General features: G+C 44.8%; 3 protein-coding genes across 3 annotated transcripts; 1 reads left to right on the forward strand and 2 right to left on the reverse strand.

Annotated features, from left to right (window-relative positions):
* Positions 1 to 91: 91 nt before the first annotated feature.
* On the reverse strand, positions 92 to 4,168 carry LOC133921702 (probable metal-nicotianamine transporter YSL14). The gene is made up of 6 exons (XM_062366686.1): positions 3,628 to 4,168; positions 2,356 to 2,519; positions 2,162 to 2,259; positions 1,911 to 2,045; positions 1,470 to 1,659; positions 92 to 1,344 (listed from the first exon to the last, which is right to left on the reverse strand). Exons 1-6 carry the CDS (start codon positions 4,058 to 4,060, stop codon positions 235 to 237), a joined length of 2,130 nt encoding a protein of 709 aa, XP_062222670.1. The 5' UTR covers positions 4,061 to 4,168; the 3' UTR covers positions 92 to 234.
* Positions 4,169 to 13,461: 9,293 nt separating this feature from the next.
* LOC133922961 (probable metal-nicotianamine transporter YSL12) lies at positions 13,462 to 15,914 on the forward strand. Its single transcript, XM_062368460.1, is given in 6 exon segments — positions 13,462 to 13,523; positions 13,622 to 13,722; positions 14,543 to 14,600; positions 15,053 to 15,452; positions 15,454 to 15,480; positions 15,482 to 15,914. Coding segments are annotated over 6 exon segments (1,056 nt in total). The 3' UTR covers positions 15,890 to 15,914.
* A 662-nt stretch (positions 15,915 to 16,576) lies between these two features.
* On the reverse strand, positions 16,577 to 18,313 carry LOC133921706 (small ribosomal subunit protein mL103 (rPPR7)-like). The gene has a single exon (XM_062366691.1). The coding sequence runs from the start codon at positions 18,229 to 18,231 to the stop codon at positions 16,846 to 16,848; it is 1,386 nt and encodes a 461-aa protein (XP_062222675.1). The 5' UTR covers positions 18,232 to 18,313; the 3' UTR covers positions 16,577 to 16,845.
* Positions 18,314 to 18,376: the final 63 nt, after the last annotated feature.

Raw genomic sequence — 18,376 nt, forward strand, 5'->3', positions numbered from 1 at the left:
GTTCCGCCAAAAAAAAAAAAAAAAAAAAAAAAAGCCTAGTGATGAACTCAAAAGAAGAGGGAAAATGGATTGCAGAACAGCTACAATGATCTTGGCGAAGCTTCTTTCCTACAGCGAACACATTTTCTGGATATCCTACAAAACAAGTGGTCCGGTAACACATTTTGCGACAATAATTACAGGATGAGCCGTGCTACTTGCCGTAGTTCTTTCTCTGTAAGATCACCATGATCCTTAGCCTGCGAAGAAGCTGTCCACCTTGGCATTGGCTGCTCTCGACAAAAACTTCATGCAAATGGGGGGCTTCACCTTGGCAAGGGCCAGGATAGACTGGGGCAGGGTCCAGATCCCGTCCCCGCATATCAGCCCCGACGCGACCGCCGGGCCGAAGGCGTCTGCCTTGGCCTTGTTCAGCCTCTCCCACGCGAAGAGGATCACACTGCCCAGGAACATGTCGATCGCGAAGTACGACCCAATGTAGAAAGGGATCGCCATCGCCATCGGGAGCGGGATGAACCTCGAGACCCTGTGCGGCGTCAGGTCTCTTACCAGGTTGATGACGATCGCTGCGGCGAAGAAGATGTAGCAGAGGGTGATGCAGTTCTCTGGCAGCGATGAGAAGCCGTCGACGCCAAGGATGGCCATGTTGCGGTACACGATGGCGTAAGGCGCCGGGTACTCGGTGCCGCTCTCGCCGATGTCGCTGAACGCCTTGTAGAACAGCCAGAAGACACAGGGAGCGATGACGCAGCCCATCCCGGTGCCGATCACTTGGCTGATGAACATAGACCTTGGCGATGCTAGAGTCAGGTATCCAGTTTTGAAATCTTGCATCAGGTCAGAGGCAGTCGACACAATGCTCATCATGACACCACATGCAGCGAGTCCGACGAGCACACCGCCATGAGAAAGGCCAGCCCATGCACCGAAGACGAAGATAGCGAGCTTGCCGTAGGTGGAGGCAAGAGACCAATCTGTGAGGCCACTACCGTAGGCATTGCAGAAGGCCAGCACAGGTGCTACAACGTAGGCGACCAAAATGTAGTACCACTTGAGCTGCGGGAAGATCTGAGGAAGAGTGCCGATGGATATAGCGGCAATCACAACATAGCCTCCATATGCAACTGACTTGGGAATTTGATCTTTCAGGAAGAGTTCAGTGCGACGCTCATCATCAAAGGATACAGCTTCAGTGGTGGACATGAGGCCCCCATTGTCTGAAACAGGAAGCTGGCTTTTTGAATTTTGCTGAACCATTGATATGAAGCCGGCAACTGTGCGGATAAGCACCTTGAGGAAGTTGTATAAACCATCTCCAAGAATCAAAGCAATGGATATAAAAACCTGCGATAGTAAGGAACTAGAGATCAAATTCTTGATCAGAAAACTGCAGGTTTTTTCTTTAATACAACGTTGAAGGATACAGCTTTGGCAAAAGAGAACCAACAATAACAAGGATGACTGTTTACCCTGTAAGCCTGCAGCCCATGAAGACTTGTGTCCGGGAGATCAGCAGGGTACCAACTCCCCTTCTTCTTGGCAATGAGAGGCCACATTACACCCCACGATAGGATACCCCCCAGCAGAACAGACACATTCACAATGTATGGGCAGATCATGCCAACTCCAACATATGTAGGAGAGAAGTCAAAGAAGAACCTGAAAGACGACAAGCCAAGTTCAGAATGGGAGACCCATAACTAACTGTTAACCAAGTGGAAATTGTAAAAGAAAAAAAAAATCAGTAGCTAGACAAATAATCGTCATGTTCTTTTTTGCACCATAACAAGAGAAGGCAAATGTGATGTTGCAAGCTGCCGTGGTTTTACCAGATAGATTAGCTATAAGCTATTTCAGATATTGGACGTATTATAGTCAGTGCTGATCCAAGATAATTTCACAGTTCTGACCTGTTGTTGTAAGCTTCAAGGCCTAATGTTGGGAAGTTCTTGAATCCACAGTCATCCCCAGCAGTGTAGAACCATTGGAAAAAGCCCCAGAAAAAGCTAAACAAGAAGTACTTGCCCAATGTCTTTACTTGCTTCCTGAAATATATCATTATAATTGTCACTTAAGTTGCTTGGCATGAACCAGCTGTGTGAAAATTATTGATATACTTTTCTCAAGCTAAAAGTAGCCAAAAGCAGAACTGTATATATACTTTGCAAGCTTGGCACCCTCAGGTGTGTGAAAACCATTAATGAGATATGCAGTGGCTGTGCCGCTTGGATAGGTCAGCTTGTAGTCAACAATCATAATCTGAAACAACAATTCAATTGGTGAGAACAAAGTTTGCTTGTAGACAGTAACTCAATAAGAACACAGTGGAGAAGAAAAATAAGGTTAAAGACATACTTTTCTTAGGGGCACAAGTGCAAATATCCCAATAAAACTGACAAGGAATAGAAACCCTATCATCCATCCAAGGTGAGGATCCTTTATATTATTAGCATCTTTAGCCTCTGTTGCATGCTTGGCAATTGTTTCACTCATTCCAAATAGGTAACTGCCGAACCCACCTGATCAATTGGAATTAAAAAAAATATAAGCCAATATTGCATAGTTTTTTTTTTCCCCTTCATTCCAACATACTAGCTAGCTAATACAGTTCCATACAGTATGCTGATCAGAAAAATAAAAAATAAAGTAATTTGCTTTGGACAATAAGGCATTAAAGCAAGCACGTTTGGCTTAAATGATTTCCGCACTATGACCACTTCAAAACTTAGATAATCTGTTAATCACTCACTTTCCTAGAAGCTTTGTTGCAGTCTTGGAACTGTGCAAGAGAAAATGGATACAAATTTGAATTTGTTGATAAGGGTTCTTAATTCTGGCAGACCAAGTTATGCATATGTGCATATGGACCATTTCGCTGAAAACTTTAAAATTGCAGGCCAAAGCATTATGCACTCTCAAGCCTATGGAATCAGCTGCTGTCACATGATCGAATGTGCACCAACGTACCAATTAACATGGTTCTCAAATAAGACTGCAGCCATAATAGTTGTTTTTGTTCCATCAATGCTTTCACATGCATGTGTCATGTCTGCCAGAGGAAAAAAGAAGAGAAAAGCATGCATCTATTTTAAGGGGAAGAGTCAACCCAAGCAAGCTCATCCATTTCAGCTTGTCCTGAACACCAACGGCAATTTCTTGCCCAAAGTTTCTCACCTAATTATGAGCGCCAAAAATTAAAAAAGCTATTGTTGACTTTTCTACACATTGTTTATTCACCAAATGAATCAACCACAAAATTTCGTCAATTTCGTCCTGGACACTTCGCAAATCAATCAGGTGACTATCGTATCAAACATGCACTACCTGAGACCACATATTCACCGTGTAGTCCACCTAACTGTGACATACTGAACCGCAAGTCCAAATCGAAGAAGAGGATTTCTAGTTTTCCAGTCATCTACCAATCGTCCCACTTACCGAAAACTACCGTTTGAGCCAACATTGAAAGCGATTGGTCTGTATTTTTCTTTGGGGCAAAAGAACAATTGGTTCCCTGATGTTTCAAGCTTACCAACTGCAGCAAAACGCTATGCTCCCCCCGCGACTCTCCCTAATTCGAGAGGCCGAAGTGGCGGAAGCTTAATTTGAGAGGAGGTTAAAAGTTACCGCTGAATGCGATGCCGTAGGCGGAGACGACGCAGGTCTGGATGACGGTATTCTCCTGCCGCGTGAAGGGCTTCCGGAGCAGCCCCATCCGCTCGACGGCGGCGGTCCACATGCGGACGAAGAAGAAACCCAGCAGCCCCGCGGAGACGTTGAGGGAAGGGACGATCCCCGTGGTGAGGTTGAGCTTCATGACGATGACGCTGAACATGACGGACAGCAGCGCGCTAACCGCGAGGGCGCGGAACGTCAGCTGCTCCCGCCACGACGGCACCGCCTTGTCCGCGAACACCCGCTCCAGCGACGCCGGGTCGTTCCCGGGGCCCGCGCCATTGCCCCTCTCGTCGTCCTCGCCCCCGCCCTTCCCCGCTTGGCGGTGCCGGACCGCGCCCCCCGCGGGCGCCGCCTCCAGCACCTCCTCATCCCCGCCCGCCATCGGTTGGGCGCTCGTGCTCGGGTTGGTGCCTGTCTCTCGGAGTCGGAGTCCGGTGGGGTGGGAGGGACTACTTGGGACTGAAAAGTTGGGTGATGCGCTGTGCTGTGCTCGTGCTCGATATTTATTGGAGCACCGGGCGGCGTGCCGTGGGACCGCCTCGCCTCCAGCAAGTGCGCGCTCGTGGCCGTCTGATGGGATCGGACGGTGCGGGATCGTTCCTGCACGGGCGTGCTGTGGGGAGCTATGGACTTGTTCTGACTTGGAAGGAAGACGGCGCTCCTCAATGGCAACTTGGAATGAAGACGGTAATTAACGGAGCTCTCCTTTGGCTCCATTATCTTTCACTCCTCCTATTGAACACGCCGCCGGAGAAGAAGAACGGACGACGGCGAGGTTAGGGGCAGTGGCGAAGCAAGTTCACCCACTTGGTGCACGTGCACCTGGGTACAAAAGAGATTATACTTGTTACTAGCCTATAATTTGTAGCGTTTTCCTTAAATTCTGTAAACGTTGTGAAGTGGTGTACTAGACTTTTCACGCTCTAGCTTCGCCACTAGTTACGGGAGAGGGTTATGTTTTAGGTGGGTTTAGAGGGTGACGGGTTTAGAGGGGCTCGGAGGAGACAATTGACTGGCAGTGGGTGGAGCAGGCCACGAGCATCAGTGACGGAAGTGAGGATAGACCGATAATAGATGCTTGATAGAAAACTAAGTTTGTAAGTTTTAGATCCAATTAGCTGCATACTACACGTATATCTAATATATATTGTATATATAATTGATTTTTTTCAAAAAAGTTAGGTATGTAGCTACATACCCATGCACCAAGGTAGGTCCGCCGGTGACGAGCACAGATTCGATGGCTAGGATACTGTCGGAGACGATAGAGGTGGACGCTAGCTGTAGAGAGAAGAGAGAGAGCACGCACGATTATGTTTTCAAGCGCTATAGGTGGAAGACAATACAAAGTCCGTAGGATCTTCATCCAATGTCTCAGGTCGAGATCAGGCTGAAAAATTGCTAAAAAAACTGTCCTATGAGATATATAGCATGTCCCTTTTTTTTCTGAGTTCTCGATTGGCTCAAAAGAACGCAAGAAATTCATTGGATAAGTGCGATAGCATATTAGCACTTGCATTATGCTATGTTTATCTCGTTCGCATCATTACATGGAATAGATTACACAGCTGTTGTTCTCCTTGCTACCAATCATTGAGAGGTTGCGTCGCTTTGCGCACACCTTGTCAGTGTCTCGTCGAGAGAGCACGCACTGATGCGAGCACGGCATTTCTTGAGACGCCGGACGCGGCACGACCGAATTGAAACGAATCGTCTCGTGACGATATATTCGCATCTTTCGACGTGGGTCGCACAGGATCACGCACACACGTCGCAGGGACCACTGTTTTTTTGGAATGCGCAAACCATGATCAAGACGTTCTTCCACTTGCTTGCCCACAAGACGGTACTCCCTCCAAATTCAAATCATTTAAATATAAGTCTATATAGCCTTCTTCTAAATACACGAATATATGTCTATTATAACTCTAACGTTTATCCATTATAAATACACATGTTTTCCTCTATTATTTCATATTTGTTCCTATTTAAATACACTAATCAATATAGTAAACTTGACACCCTTAACTCTTACATAATTGAAGACCAATAGGGTCGTTGTACCCTCCATCTTAATTTATTATATTTGGGATCGGTAAGAGTATTTTGGCTCCTACGGCCGGTCGGCAACCGTGAATTGTTGATAGCGATTCCACGGCGCTGCAGAATTGCTATACTCCGTATTGATCACCACCGCACGTCGCCGGCGCGTTTTAATTTTTAAGCCGAGGCACGAGCCCCTGAAGTCTGACAGCAGGTGAGTTTGCCGTGGATGAACAGCGACTGGGCGAGGTGCGGTGCTGTTCTGCTTAGAGCTAGAGCACCCGCGACACTTTTCAATTCTCTTTCGGTGAATCGTTCATTAATTCAGCGACAGCTACCCCCGCATGTGAAAGCGATCGTGCAGCGGTGGTTCGATCGTCCCAGTTAGGCACGGGTGCTACCACCTGCCGCTATGCAATTCTTTAATTTTCCTTAAGAAATACCAGTATAACTAGCAGACGTCGATACGTATTTATATCACTACACTTAAGCATTACTTAAGTATGTAATAACGTCTACTAAAGACAAAGTTACTTAGCTTAGAGATTTATAAAAACACTATAGACATCTCGCTGTTAATGACAACATCGTCTGCTAAAAAAAGTTCACAAACACACAGAAGCAAAGGTGTGGTTTGCTCAGGAATAAACTACCATCACTACGCTGTTCTTGATCGCGATCGCACGTGAAAGGAATAGTCCTGCTCTGTTCCGGAAAGTGAGGTGGCGGATTCGTGCCCGTGCATGATTGATCGCCGACCCATGCTCCCTGGGTCCTGGCTAGCGAAGCTTATCTACCCCTCGTATAGGATTCCATGGACGACTACAGGCATGTGTAAGGCTACGGCATTGGAAATTTGGAGTTGGTCCGTTCCGCGTTTGGTGCTCGGAGGAGCAACGACGATGAGGGTCAGATACCAGCTGCATCAAGACGGTAACGATAGCTCTGACGGAGACAGCAAGTAGCTGCATCAAGACGGTAACGATAGCTCTGACGGAGACAGCAAGTTCTCTGAAAAATTTGGAACGAATAAACAAGCTTGATGGAGATGCAAGTCGATCGAGAGAGTTCCTCATTGCAAAATGCAGATTGCGCGCATTGCTGTACCAACGAAGCACGAGCAGGATTTTCGCGTCATGCGATACGTCTATCAGAGTCTTTCGTGTATTTTTTTTCCTTAGAAAATGATCATAGTCGTTCGTAGAGTAAATTAGTATGTTGCAACTTGCTTGCTGAATTCATTCGTCCACGGAAAAGTGAGCTTTTCCATGCGTCGCCGAAAGGGAGGTCTTCTATCGTAGCCCGCTGCTAGCTTCTCGTTTTGCGCGAGCGCCGCCGGCGGCTAGCCGGCTGGCCGCATCCTGGCCTCCTGGGGACGATGATGCCCGCGAGGCGAGGATAACCACAGCAACTACAAAATTCGTACGTGGTCTTGTTTGTGATGTTTGGGGAAAAACACACACACAAAATAGAAGGGATTTGCCAGTGAAAATACGGCCAATCCACGGGGATCCTGGCGGCATTGGGCCATCCCAAGATGGGCCTTAAGGTCACTTAAATCTTTGAATTGTATGATCAAGTTACTCCCAGAATTATATGCTCTTGAAGGGTTTACCATGGGTCAAGAAAGAACGACAAATTCTACTCCAGCTGTAGGACAGCTGAGATGAGATGGTTAAATGGACTTGTCGGCCTGGCACAGCCCGACTACAACCCATCCGACTTGTCAGCCCAGCCCAGGTCCATGTAGACATGGTCCGATTATAGCTCGATCTGATCGGCCCGCCTACTGTAACAAGTCATGTCAGTCCGTGTACCGCCGTCTCGGCCCATGGCACGGCCTATCAGCCATCGTGTTGTGCCGGGCTGGTCTGAGCGCACATGATTGTGGCATGGTGGCACGGCCAGTCCGATAGCACGGCAGGGCACGGTGCAGGAGCGGATTGGCAGGCACGGTGCCGACATAGCTAGTCACGGTCGGCCAACACTCAAAAATATAAAAAATAATAACTATAAAATTCTAAAAAATCAATAAAAATATAGAAAATAAAAAAAAGCTTTATTTATTAGTTGCATTGTTAAAAACCTTTCTATTATAACGAAAAAAAGTACAACTTTTGGCTATGCTTCGAAAATTACATGGTTTAGTTATAAATCATAAAAATTTGCTTCTAATATTTAATATGCTTCATCGAATGCCCCGTCCTGTTTGTAGACCTGATAATTAATTTATTACTGCATATATTATACTTATCAAATCTTACTTATTCCCTGTTAATTTCTCTAAAGATCATTTCAAAAGGTTGCCCTGTTTTCGGCATCTTGATCCATAAATAAAAATATAGAATTGATTTGTTAAAGTAGACAAGTTGCTTTAGCTAGCAAGTAGAAAAAGAAAGAAGGATGGACGATGGGAATAAGACATTGGGATAACTGGGAGTTTGGTATGGATGAATGGTAGCTATTTATAGGCCAAGATGAGAGGTAAGTAACGGATCCTGAGTCACTTTCGAAAAAATAAAGAAAAAATAAAAAAATAAAAATAGGGATACTTAATTAATTCTAAAAATAAGCTTTGTTGATAGGTCGTCTCATTAAAAACCTTTATAGCAAAGGAAAAAAAAAATATAACCTAACTCAAAAAATTAAAAATTACACGTTCTCATCAATATCTAGATACAAATTTTCGAACGAACCTTGAAACTCAGTGTTCTCTGCAGTATATTGCATTCGCGTTTCAACTTGTTTCAGTCTTTTACTATGATAAGTATTTCTATCATCTAACTTGTGAGATTTGTTTTTTTCTCTTCGATTAATCGGTTGCCGAACGGAGAATCTGGTATTTTTTATCCAAATTTTAGCAAATGAATTTTGTATGAATTTCAACCGAATGTCAAACAGTTATCGCGATAACCGTGTATTTTCGGTTACCGCTCGGGAGCTATCAACGTTTGAAAAACGGTACATAAAACACTGGTTCCAGTCTTTCGGCAACGTAACAAGGGGACTTCTCAACTCTGAACTTAAAAATTCTAAAATGGAAATTCAGACTTTATCTTGGCAAAGAAACACCTTTCGAATTGAAGATGTATGACTTCACAAGGAAAATACCCCTGATCCATCTCAGAATGGGGCCGGTTGCAGTGCCGTGGTGCCACTCAGTGGTGGCAATTCCATGGTGGTTGTCGCAGGTGCACAGTGGGGTGCAGCTTCTTCGGTAAAACTTCACATGAAAGGGTAAGGTGTAGGAAATAGAGGATCATTCGTACTCATAAAAACTTCACATGAAAGTATCTAATTTGTGGATCAGGCAGACATGACCATCTAAACATTTGTTCAGATGTTGGATGAGCCGATAAAAAAAAAAGACCCAGACGAGACCACCTTGTTCCGCCCACTAGCGATTGTTATGTATACATCTACGTTTATGCTTTTTATTTAACCCTATATTTTATCTAGAGTATAAGAGTGATTTAAAAATTCTAAATATTTTTTTAAGTAAATTAGAGCTCACTAGTGACCCGTTTTAATTGATTTGATTAAAAAAACAGCCAATATTTAATTAAAATTCTCAAAGAAACCTACCTTTATAACTTCTAGCAATTTTTAATACCTCAATAAATTCCAAAAATCTAAAAATTTGCTTATATTCTTCTCATATGATTTACTAATTTATAAAAATGTTTTCAATCCTAGATTATTTGTTGAAAAAGTGAGTTTCTTTGTAATACTCTATTTATATGTTTTTAACAGTTAATGTGATATTATATTTTTAATTCAATTTTAATTAAACAAATCCAAGCATGCATATAAATATGAATGCCCATCTACTTTAATCCCGTCAACCAAACAGAAACTAACTCATCTCATCAATCTAACCAAACAAAAAATTGAATCATCTCATCTTAAAAAGGATGGGTTGTCATATCCCATCCAACCTTACTCTCCAATCAAACTCACCCTAAGTAAGAAAAAAAATTCAATACCTGCAACAACTTAGGATTTAAATCTCAACAGGATTAGGAAACAAACATTGAAATCTTAAAGCATGTACAACAGGGTGCTTACGAAAAAAAATCATTTTTTTACTCAATTGAACTGACACCGGTGCTTAGGCGGAGAGCAAGATGTTTACTTAAGCACCAGTATTTATATTAGTGTTAATAAGATATTTAATCATATTTAAGCACATTTAGTATTTATTTGCATTAAAAATTATAAATTTTATGTATGTGCTTAACACTCTATTCTTTTAAACATCTAGTATTGTTCATGTCCTTAAGATGAATCAATAGGCTTATTGTAGACTCCGGTCACATAAGAAGATCCATTTGAAAAACTTAACAAAAAGAATTTGAGAGTAAAACATATTTGGAAAATAAGAACCATTGCATCGGTTGGTTTATATTTCGTAGTATAGTTGTAACATTTCTGATGAATATTTGCAATATGCTAGGTTTGCAAATAAATTGGATCCGATTTTTTCGAAAAATGATAAGAATATCAAAATTACTCCGAGGAGTGCAAAAAACTTGCGAAACTTGAGGTATATACATTTTTATTATATTTGGGACTAATTAAAAACTTTCAAAACAAAACATATATGTGATATTATTTTTATGTGTGTATGCAACAACCAGAGACAAAATTTCTCAATAAATGACCAAATATTTTTATGCAGGAGCGAAACTAGGCCTCCAGCTAGGTATAATTTTTTGAGATGATGATATCCTGCATATAGGAACTACACAAGTCTATGAAGCCGTATATAGGAACTACACAGGTTCTTTTCCAATAGCGAGTCTTAGATCTGTAATTTTTCAAAATGTACTCATATATTTATATTTTTTAATTTTAAAATATAAAAAATTCCCCAACCCTGAAGGCCCAATTGTAACATCGCCATCGGTTCGCAGCCCACATAGACAAACGAAACCCAAGTCATAAGACAAACCCTTCAACTCCTCCCTCCCTCGCCGAAACCCTCCTTCAAACCCTCATCGCGATGGGCAAGAAACCCTCCGCCGCAGCTATGGTCGACCACGAATCCCTCACGGCCACCATGAGTATCGACCTCCTTGCAGCGGCAGGCTGCGACGGCGTCCAGGGCCACACCCTCTTCTTTGACGTTCTCGTGCAGCTCATCCCACCGCGCTTCTACCTCCAGGCCACCAACGAGTATCGCCCCTGGTACCAAGGACTCTCCAAGTCCGCCAAGGTGGCCATCAAGGCCCAGTCTCGCGCCAACCTCAAGGCCGCCTGCCTCGCATGCCTCAATCCCTCGGCGCCACCCTCCTGCACCCTTGATCTCCTCAAGAAGTCCATCGCGATGGAGGAAGAGGAAAACGAGAAGGCGGAGATGTTAGAAGAAGAAAGTATGGAATCTGGTGACGAGGCAAACTTGGAGGATGACGATGATGATAATGAGGAAGATGAAGAAGATGGGGATGGGAAGGAGGAGATTCCGGTTGCGCCGGCGACGGTTGTAAGGAACCGTCTAAACTATATTAATTAATCATTAAATAGATTATTTACTTAATCACAACTTCAATGATTAATCGGAATACCGCTCCGGTAGTCCCGACATATATTTTGTGTCTAAGATTGGAACACATGCCTTTCTAACATATCACATCACAACAAAACTTAACAAAGAATGAATAATTTAATTATATTAGAAGTTCTTAAGCACCCATAGCTTCTTATAATTTACAATAAAAGAGAGCTATGAGGAGAATAAAAATAATTAACTTCTAGACAAAAGAGAACTATGCAGCGGAAGTTAAAAATATAAACATCAAAAGGAGGATGGAGCCATACACCCTTAGGCTTCATCACAAAAGCACGATCTCCAAGTAGTTATCTACTCATGCCTGTCGCCACTCTCGACGGGTGTGAAGTAACCAAATACTAGGTCCTCCTAATCGGTAGCATCTGAAAGAGTAACATGTCTACGAAGGTACTCGCAAGACTTAATCTATATTGGGTACTTATAGACAACCCGACTACAAGAATTATGAATTGGGATGTTATCAAGAATATGACCACATGGTTAAGTAAATTTATATACGAAGCAAAAATTGACAAAAAATATGTGTGAGTATCTAGACTTAACCAACACAACTATCTAACCCATAACAATTAACTGAATATATATGTAAAAGGAACCATAGCAATAACATCTGCACAGAACCATCTCAACCCAACAACCACCTTAAACCAAACTCAAAACTCTACGACTATTATAAATGGACAAAAATATGCTCATAGCCGAGAGCGTGGTATTTCAAAATATTTTTACACCATGCAGGGGGTACAACTTTACCCATAAGACTCGAGGATCATACGGCTTGAGTGACCACATAGGTCCAACCAAGGGGTACTCGTTTACTAAAGAAGAACACATGCAATGATGAGCATGCATGAGGTTCAATAATTTATGCTATAATATGCATAACAATAAGCTAAAAGCGCAAGACATACAGAATAATAACAAACTCTACGATCTAAACGACTTCAGAAATCTAACAGGAGGCCGAAGACTCCAGGTTGAACTTGGAACATTCAGGTTCCAGAACCTCCAGGTTGTACTCCGGATAGGGGTTCTCTGCTAAATCTAAATCGAATTAACCCAGACCCTCCGGATTATCCGGGTTGGGCGAATTATCTGGGTGAGGCTTTGAGCGAGGGTGCTCAGTTAAAAACACCACGACTTCAGAAATCTAATAGGAGGCCGGAGACTCCGGGTTGAACTTAGAACATCCGGGTTCTAGAACCTACGGGTTGTACTCTGGACGGGGGTTCTCTGCTAAATCTAAATCGAATTAACCCGGACCCTTCGAGTTTAACCCGGATTATCCGGGTTGGGTGAATTATCTGGGTGGGGCTTTGAGCGAGGGTGCTCAGTTAAAAGCACCACGAATTACCCGGATCCTCCGGGTTTAACCTAGACTATTCGGATTGGGCAGACTTGCACTTCTCGATAATCTTCCTCGACCGATTCGACTCACATGTTAAATTTTTCCTACATAAACATACATATACACTATACAAAAGGTTATTGACTCGATTTGCACCCTAAATCCTAATGATTTTTTAGCACAAATTATCGGGATTTTCACTAGGCTACCCGAATTATCTGGGTTATCCAGAGAGGTTGCTTCGAGGGGGAAAGCTTGGTCGATTTGATTTGCGTGCCTTTCTAAACCAAAGGAAAACATGTTTGAGATAGTTCATAGAGTCTAGAACTCTCTCACCAACCTAGCAATACGATTCTTAGTACAAATCTCATATGAATCCTCTTTTTTTTCTCTAAAGCTCAAGAACTCAAGAACTCTGAAAACTTAGCTCCAAACTCAAAATCGACCCACCAATTCATGCATTCTTGCCGAGGGAGGTCTAAGGGACTTACCCACGGTGCTTTGTGGAGGTTGGTGACCACCGGGTGATGAAGTAAATAAAAAAAATTGCCTAGAAAGAGGAGTCCAACCGTGATTTCTTGTGCTTCAACCAAAAACACCAAGAACGTCAAGAATGGCTCGAATCTTCCGAAAAAATGCAAATGAATTGGATTGATGGGAAGCTTATGAGCCAATGATCGTGTGAATACTACATGCATATCTTGATTCGGCTTCTAGAGGGACAAATCGAGGGAGAAAGAGAGAGAGAGAGAGAGCTTGAGAGGGGGGGGGTGCTGCTCTCTTCTTGGCCGGTTGGAAATGGGATGGTGTGAGAGATAGCATGGTGAGAGTGAGGGGGTGGGTGGGGGCTGCTTCCCTAAGAGGAGATGTGGTGGTTGGCCTGTAAGCGTACGAAAGGAGGTTCGACCTCAACTTCTCCCCGATATATGTCAGCGTCGACATGATCTGTCCCTACATCATAAACGTCTTCGTCCTTGTAGGCGGCATCCTATCATGGGGCCTGATGTGGCCGCTGATAGAGATAAGAAAGGGAGCTGCTACCTGGTCATCGCAACGGGAGGTGACTTTCACAGGCTGCAAGGTACAAGGTCTTCATATCCATAGCGATCATCAGTGACGATGGCTTCTAATGTTGCAAAATTAACAGGGTACAACATTACATTTCTTCCTAAAGTGCGTAAAAACATTATAACAAATCTCCTAACAATTCATAAGAGCCAATATAGTTCTACCCGAGTTAGTATTGAAAACAACAGCACAACACATATGCTAGATAGACAGACAAAGCACCTAATATAATTATCATCATTAACTTACATCAGACCGGAAAATGAACGTTCGATGTAGATGTCACAGAGGAAATCACATGAGCGGTTGTGCGGGTGCGCTTCATAGAAACATGATCATCGGTCCATTGTGTAGTCCTCAAATCAACGGCGTTGGCTTGAAGACACCGCTCACCTTCAATCTGTTGTACATCAGAGAGGGGGTTGTAGAAACTCAGAGGCGACATGCGCAACGGAAACAAGAGAACATGGTTGTGGTTGTTTTTTATCTCTCATCATTCACATAACGTCTTCGGATATATAGAGGAGATAACTCATATGATTGTGAACAGTCATTATTCAGGAATCATCATTTGTATCTCTCAAATGAGGAATTGACGGACTCATCGCACGTGAACGTACTTATCCCACTCCGTGATCCCACATGCAATCTAGGTGTCGATGATATGGTGTTCTCACACGCGTGACAAAAAGGAGTCACCCAATTGGATACACAACTCGCCACGACGCGCTATGGAAAAATGAAGGGCATGTAAAGCAGGGCATGCGGAGAGGGAGTGAAGGTGTCATATGCGGATATGAGGCGTTGAATGCAACGACATACTCATTAAATAGATACTGGTTTGTTGGATGTGATTGATGATGATGAATCTGAGGACGCTGATGGTTCCGTGTATACATTTTGGGTGGATATGTGATAGTTTCAACTTGTGATTTTATAGCTTATAGCTAAGTGCTTATGCGCTGCAACGAAAACAAAAATATTGGACGCCGTAACATCAAACACAAAGTCAAGGTACGTAGATGTGGATGCGCCATGGTGGCGTCGCTGAATGAATATGTCAGGAGTGGCGTCGTAGTTTGATTTCAGATGGGATCAAAAAAGGAGGGGATTATTCGCTAATTTCTTTATTTATTTTTATTAGTAAAACGAGTCTCGTATCCGTAGCCGGTAACGAGGTGAGGATGCTGCAGGACGAGGATAAATGATAAACATAGGTAAATTATTTGAATTTTAGTGATTTTTATTATACGAGAAGAGAGTAGGGAGAAAAAGTGATGAGAAATCAACATGTGTTTTATGTAGATTATTACTAGAAGATAAGATTAAACGGTTCAAACTAGTTCGTGGTACCATGAAACGGTGAAAGAGCTCCCCGAGAAGGTCAAGGTAGGAATCTTCGTGTTTGGCGCGTGGGCGGGCGCGTCGCACGGCGGCGTGATCACGGGCCTTGCCGTGTGCGGCGTCATGATGACCATCGTCGCCATAGCGGCCGACCTCATCCAGGACTTCAAGACCGGGTACATGACGCTGGCGTCGCCGAGGTTCATGTTCGTCCGTCAGGTCATCGGCACCGCCATGGGCTGCGTCATCGGTCCCTGCGTCTTCTGGCTCTTCTACAGGGCATTCGGCGACGTCGGGATGAGCACCAGTGACTACCCGGCGCCCTGCGCCATGGTGTACCGCAACATGGCCATCTTCGGCGTCAGTGGCTCCTCCTCGCTGCCAAAGCACTGCTTCACCCATGTGTTACGTGATGTTCGCTGCCGCTGTCTGTCGCGATCAACCTCGTAAGGGACCTTGTGCAAAACAAGGTGTCAAGGTTCATACCTGACCCCATGGCTATACCGTTCTACCTTGGATCCTACTTTGCAATTGGCATGTGCGTCGGCAGCGCGACACTGTTTGCGTGGGAGAAGATGAACAAAGCCGAGGCAGATGCGATCTCACGCTCGGTTGCTTCAGGTCTGATCTGTGGGGAGGGGATTTGGAGCATGCCTCAATCGGTGTTGGCGCTGGCCAAGGTGCAGCCTCCAATCTGCATGAAGTTCTTGTCGAGATCCATGAATGCTAGAATGGACGCATTCATGGAGAATCTGTCCTCAAAGACACACTGTTCGTTTCCGTTTCTTCCATTAGCTCTGAACCTAGTATTCGGCTTTGGTGATCATGGCCATTGACATTGTAGCCCATTAATTACTACAGCTTGTGATTTCCATAGAAACTCCATCTGGATGGGAACTTGCAATATTCTGAAGTTGGATTGCTCATTCCTTAAAATCCTGACTCGCTACCCTGTGTTTTGTTTTTTCAGAAAATAGTTGTCGATTGCTCATATTTTCTCCATTATTCCCATTTGATTGTTCTCGTAGTCATGCAATCCCTATTCCCAAATAGCAAACAAGAGTTACATACAGAAGAAAATGTGTGTCAAGATTTCGGTTATGAGGAATTTCTTGCTGTATGCCTTCAGAAACAGGACAGCTGCAGAAAATTACAGCAGGAAGCTTATAACAGACACAAATACAAAATTCCGAATCCATAAAATCATCAGCAATGCAGTTTCCATATGGATGAAGTGGTTCAAAATTTTTACTTCTCAACATGAAAGCATGCTGACAAAGGAGCTAGTTCATTCTTCTTGCTTCGTGATACTAACGCTCCTACATCAAAAGCATGCAGATAAAAGGAGCTGGTTCATCATTGTTTCTTGAAATGAAAGCTTTAGTGGAGGACAATAACAGTGCTAAAGCGCAAGCAGCGATGCAGGTTTGTCAAATCTTTGTTGCCAAAAGATTCATTCATTCATAGTATCATGCTACCACGCAAACAGTGATACACAAACCACAATGGAAATTTGAGATCGGTGAAACGCAATGTGTTTAATCAAATAAGAGAAGCATCACCAGTACAATAGCTCTTAACGTCGTACACAAGATTCACATTAAGAGGCATCTCTTCATTCTGAAAGTTGTCACATCCTGCATCTTATTATTCACATTAGCAGCTCAGGAGTCTGTATCCAAAACCTAATGTTTACCTCTACAGAGCAGCATCAACAATACTTCAATGTAGAGAATGTGACCAATGCAAAGATCCTATCCAAATTAAACTAGGATAACATGATAATATCCAATCAAGCAGGGCCCCGCGGAACTTCCTCACTCATGGATGCTTCAGGTGCAGGCATCTCATCTTCACTGGATTCTACTGATACAGCGGTTTCCTCAGCGGAAGACTCTTCCAGCTCAAGTGTCTCTGCGGTAGCAAACTTCTCAACAAGTGTTTCTTCAGACGTACCTTCTGGCTGAGGAGTGCCTTGACTGTCTGAGTCCAACCCAAGCTCCTTCTCGAGCTTCTTCCACCCAGACAGCAGATTCTCAGGGAACTGCTTCTTCACCTCAACAATAACCTCTTTCGCCTCAGTCACCCTGCCTTCCTTTGCCAATCCCTCAACCAACCCTTTCATTGTCTTAAAATCTGGCACCTTGTGCCTCTTCAAGCTTTCCTTGAAAATGCCCAAACCAGCATCGAAATCTCCATGGGCGCACAGCTCTGCCAACATATGCTTGTATGTGGCAGCATTTGCTGAACACCCCTTCTCAGCAAGTGAATGGTACAGCCTTTTGGCATCCTCCACCTTGCCATCCCTGCAATAGCTAGTCATGAGGAAATTGTAGGTGATGGTGTCCGGCTTAACTCCAGCCGCCTCCATCTCCGCCATCACCAGGAGGACTTCGTCTGGCTTCCCATGGAGTCCGCGGTACATAGCCTTCACATTATATGTTGCCACATCGGGCTTGCATCCACTCTCCATCATCTCCTTCCACAAGCGCTCTGCCTCCTCAGTCTTCTTCTGCTTATACATGGAATCGATCAATGAGGTGTAGATACTGGTGGTCGGCGAGATACCTTGCTCACGCATTTGATCCAACACTTGCTGCGCCTTAGCGTCGTCACGGGTCATGCAGTAGGCCTTGACCAGGATGCCATAAGAGGTGGCGTTGGGGGTGATGGAGAACTCCTTGGAGAGCTCGGCGAAGAGGACCGGGATGCGGTGGTGGCGTCGGCATCGGAGGAATGCGGAGAGGAGGGCGTTGAAGGGGAGCGGGGAGATGGGGGTCGGGAGGGACGGCGCGGCGGAGCGGAAGGCGGAGAGGGCCTTCTCAGGGAGGGAGGCGGATGCGTAGGAGCAGAGGACCGCGGCGAGGTGGGGCTCGGTGGGAGACGCGGGGAGGTGCGAGGAGAGGAGCGCCTCGGCGTCGGCGAAGCGGCGGGAGCGGGAGAGGCGGCGCGCGGCGAGGGAGAGTGCGTGGCGGGTGGAGGCGGCGGAGAGGGAGGCCGTGTCGATGGCCTCGATGAGGGAGACGACGCGGTCCGGGTCGTGCTCCCGGCGTAGACGCTTCTTGGCGCCCGACCCCGTGAGTGCTGGGTCGGCGCCGGTGGTGGTGGTGGAGAGGGCGCGTGGGAGGAGAGCGTGGGCGCGGCGGCCGCGGCGGAGGAGGGTGGCGAGCGCCGCCATTTTCGTGGGCGGCGACGGGCGGCGAGGAGAGGGTTTTGGGTTCCGCTCCACTAGGTTTTGTGCGTATCGGCTCGCGCGGAACGGCATGTACCGGGCCTATTTGGGCCGTGTGTCCCTAGCCCAAACTCCGAAGCCCAAAACACAT

The sequence above is a fragment of the Phragmites australis genome, chromosome 6, assembly GCF_958298935.1.
Source record: "Phragmites australis chromosome 6, lpPhrAust1.1, whole genome shotgun sequence".
NCBI classification, from domain to species: domain Eukaryota; kingdom Viridiplantae; phylum Streptophyta; class Magnoliopsida; order Poales; family Poaceae; genus Phragmites; species Phragmites australis.

Coding starts and splice junctions, on each gene's coding strand:
- LOC133921702 (XM_062366686.1), bottom strand. CDS start 4,060: ATGGCGGGCGGGGATGAGGAGGTGCTGGAGGCGGCGCCCGCGGGGGGC. Junction 2,260..2,355: donor CACTTGTGCCCCTAAGAAAA/GTATGTCTTTAA, acceptor TTGTTGTTTCAG/ATTATGATTGTTGACTACAA. Junction 1,345..1,469: donor ATGGGCTGCAGGCTTACAGG/GTAAACAGTCAT, acceptor TTACTATCGCAG/GTTTTTATATCCATTGCTTT.
- LOC133921706 (XM_062366691.1), bottom strand. CDS start 18,231: ATGGCGGCGCTCGCCACCCTCCTCCGCCGCGGCCGCCGCGCCCACGCT.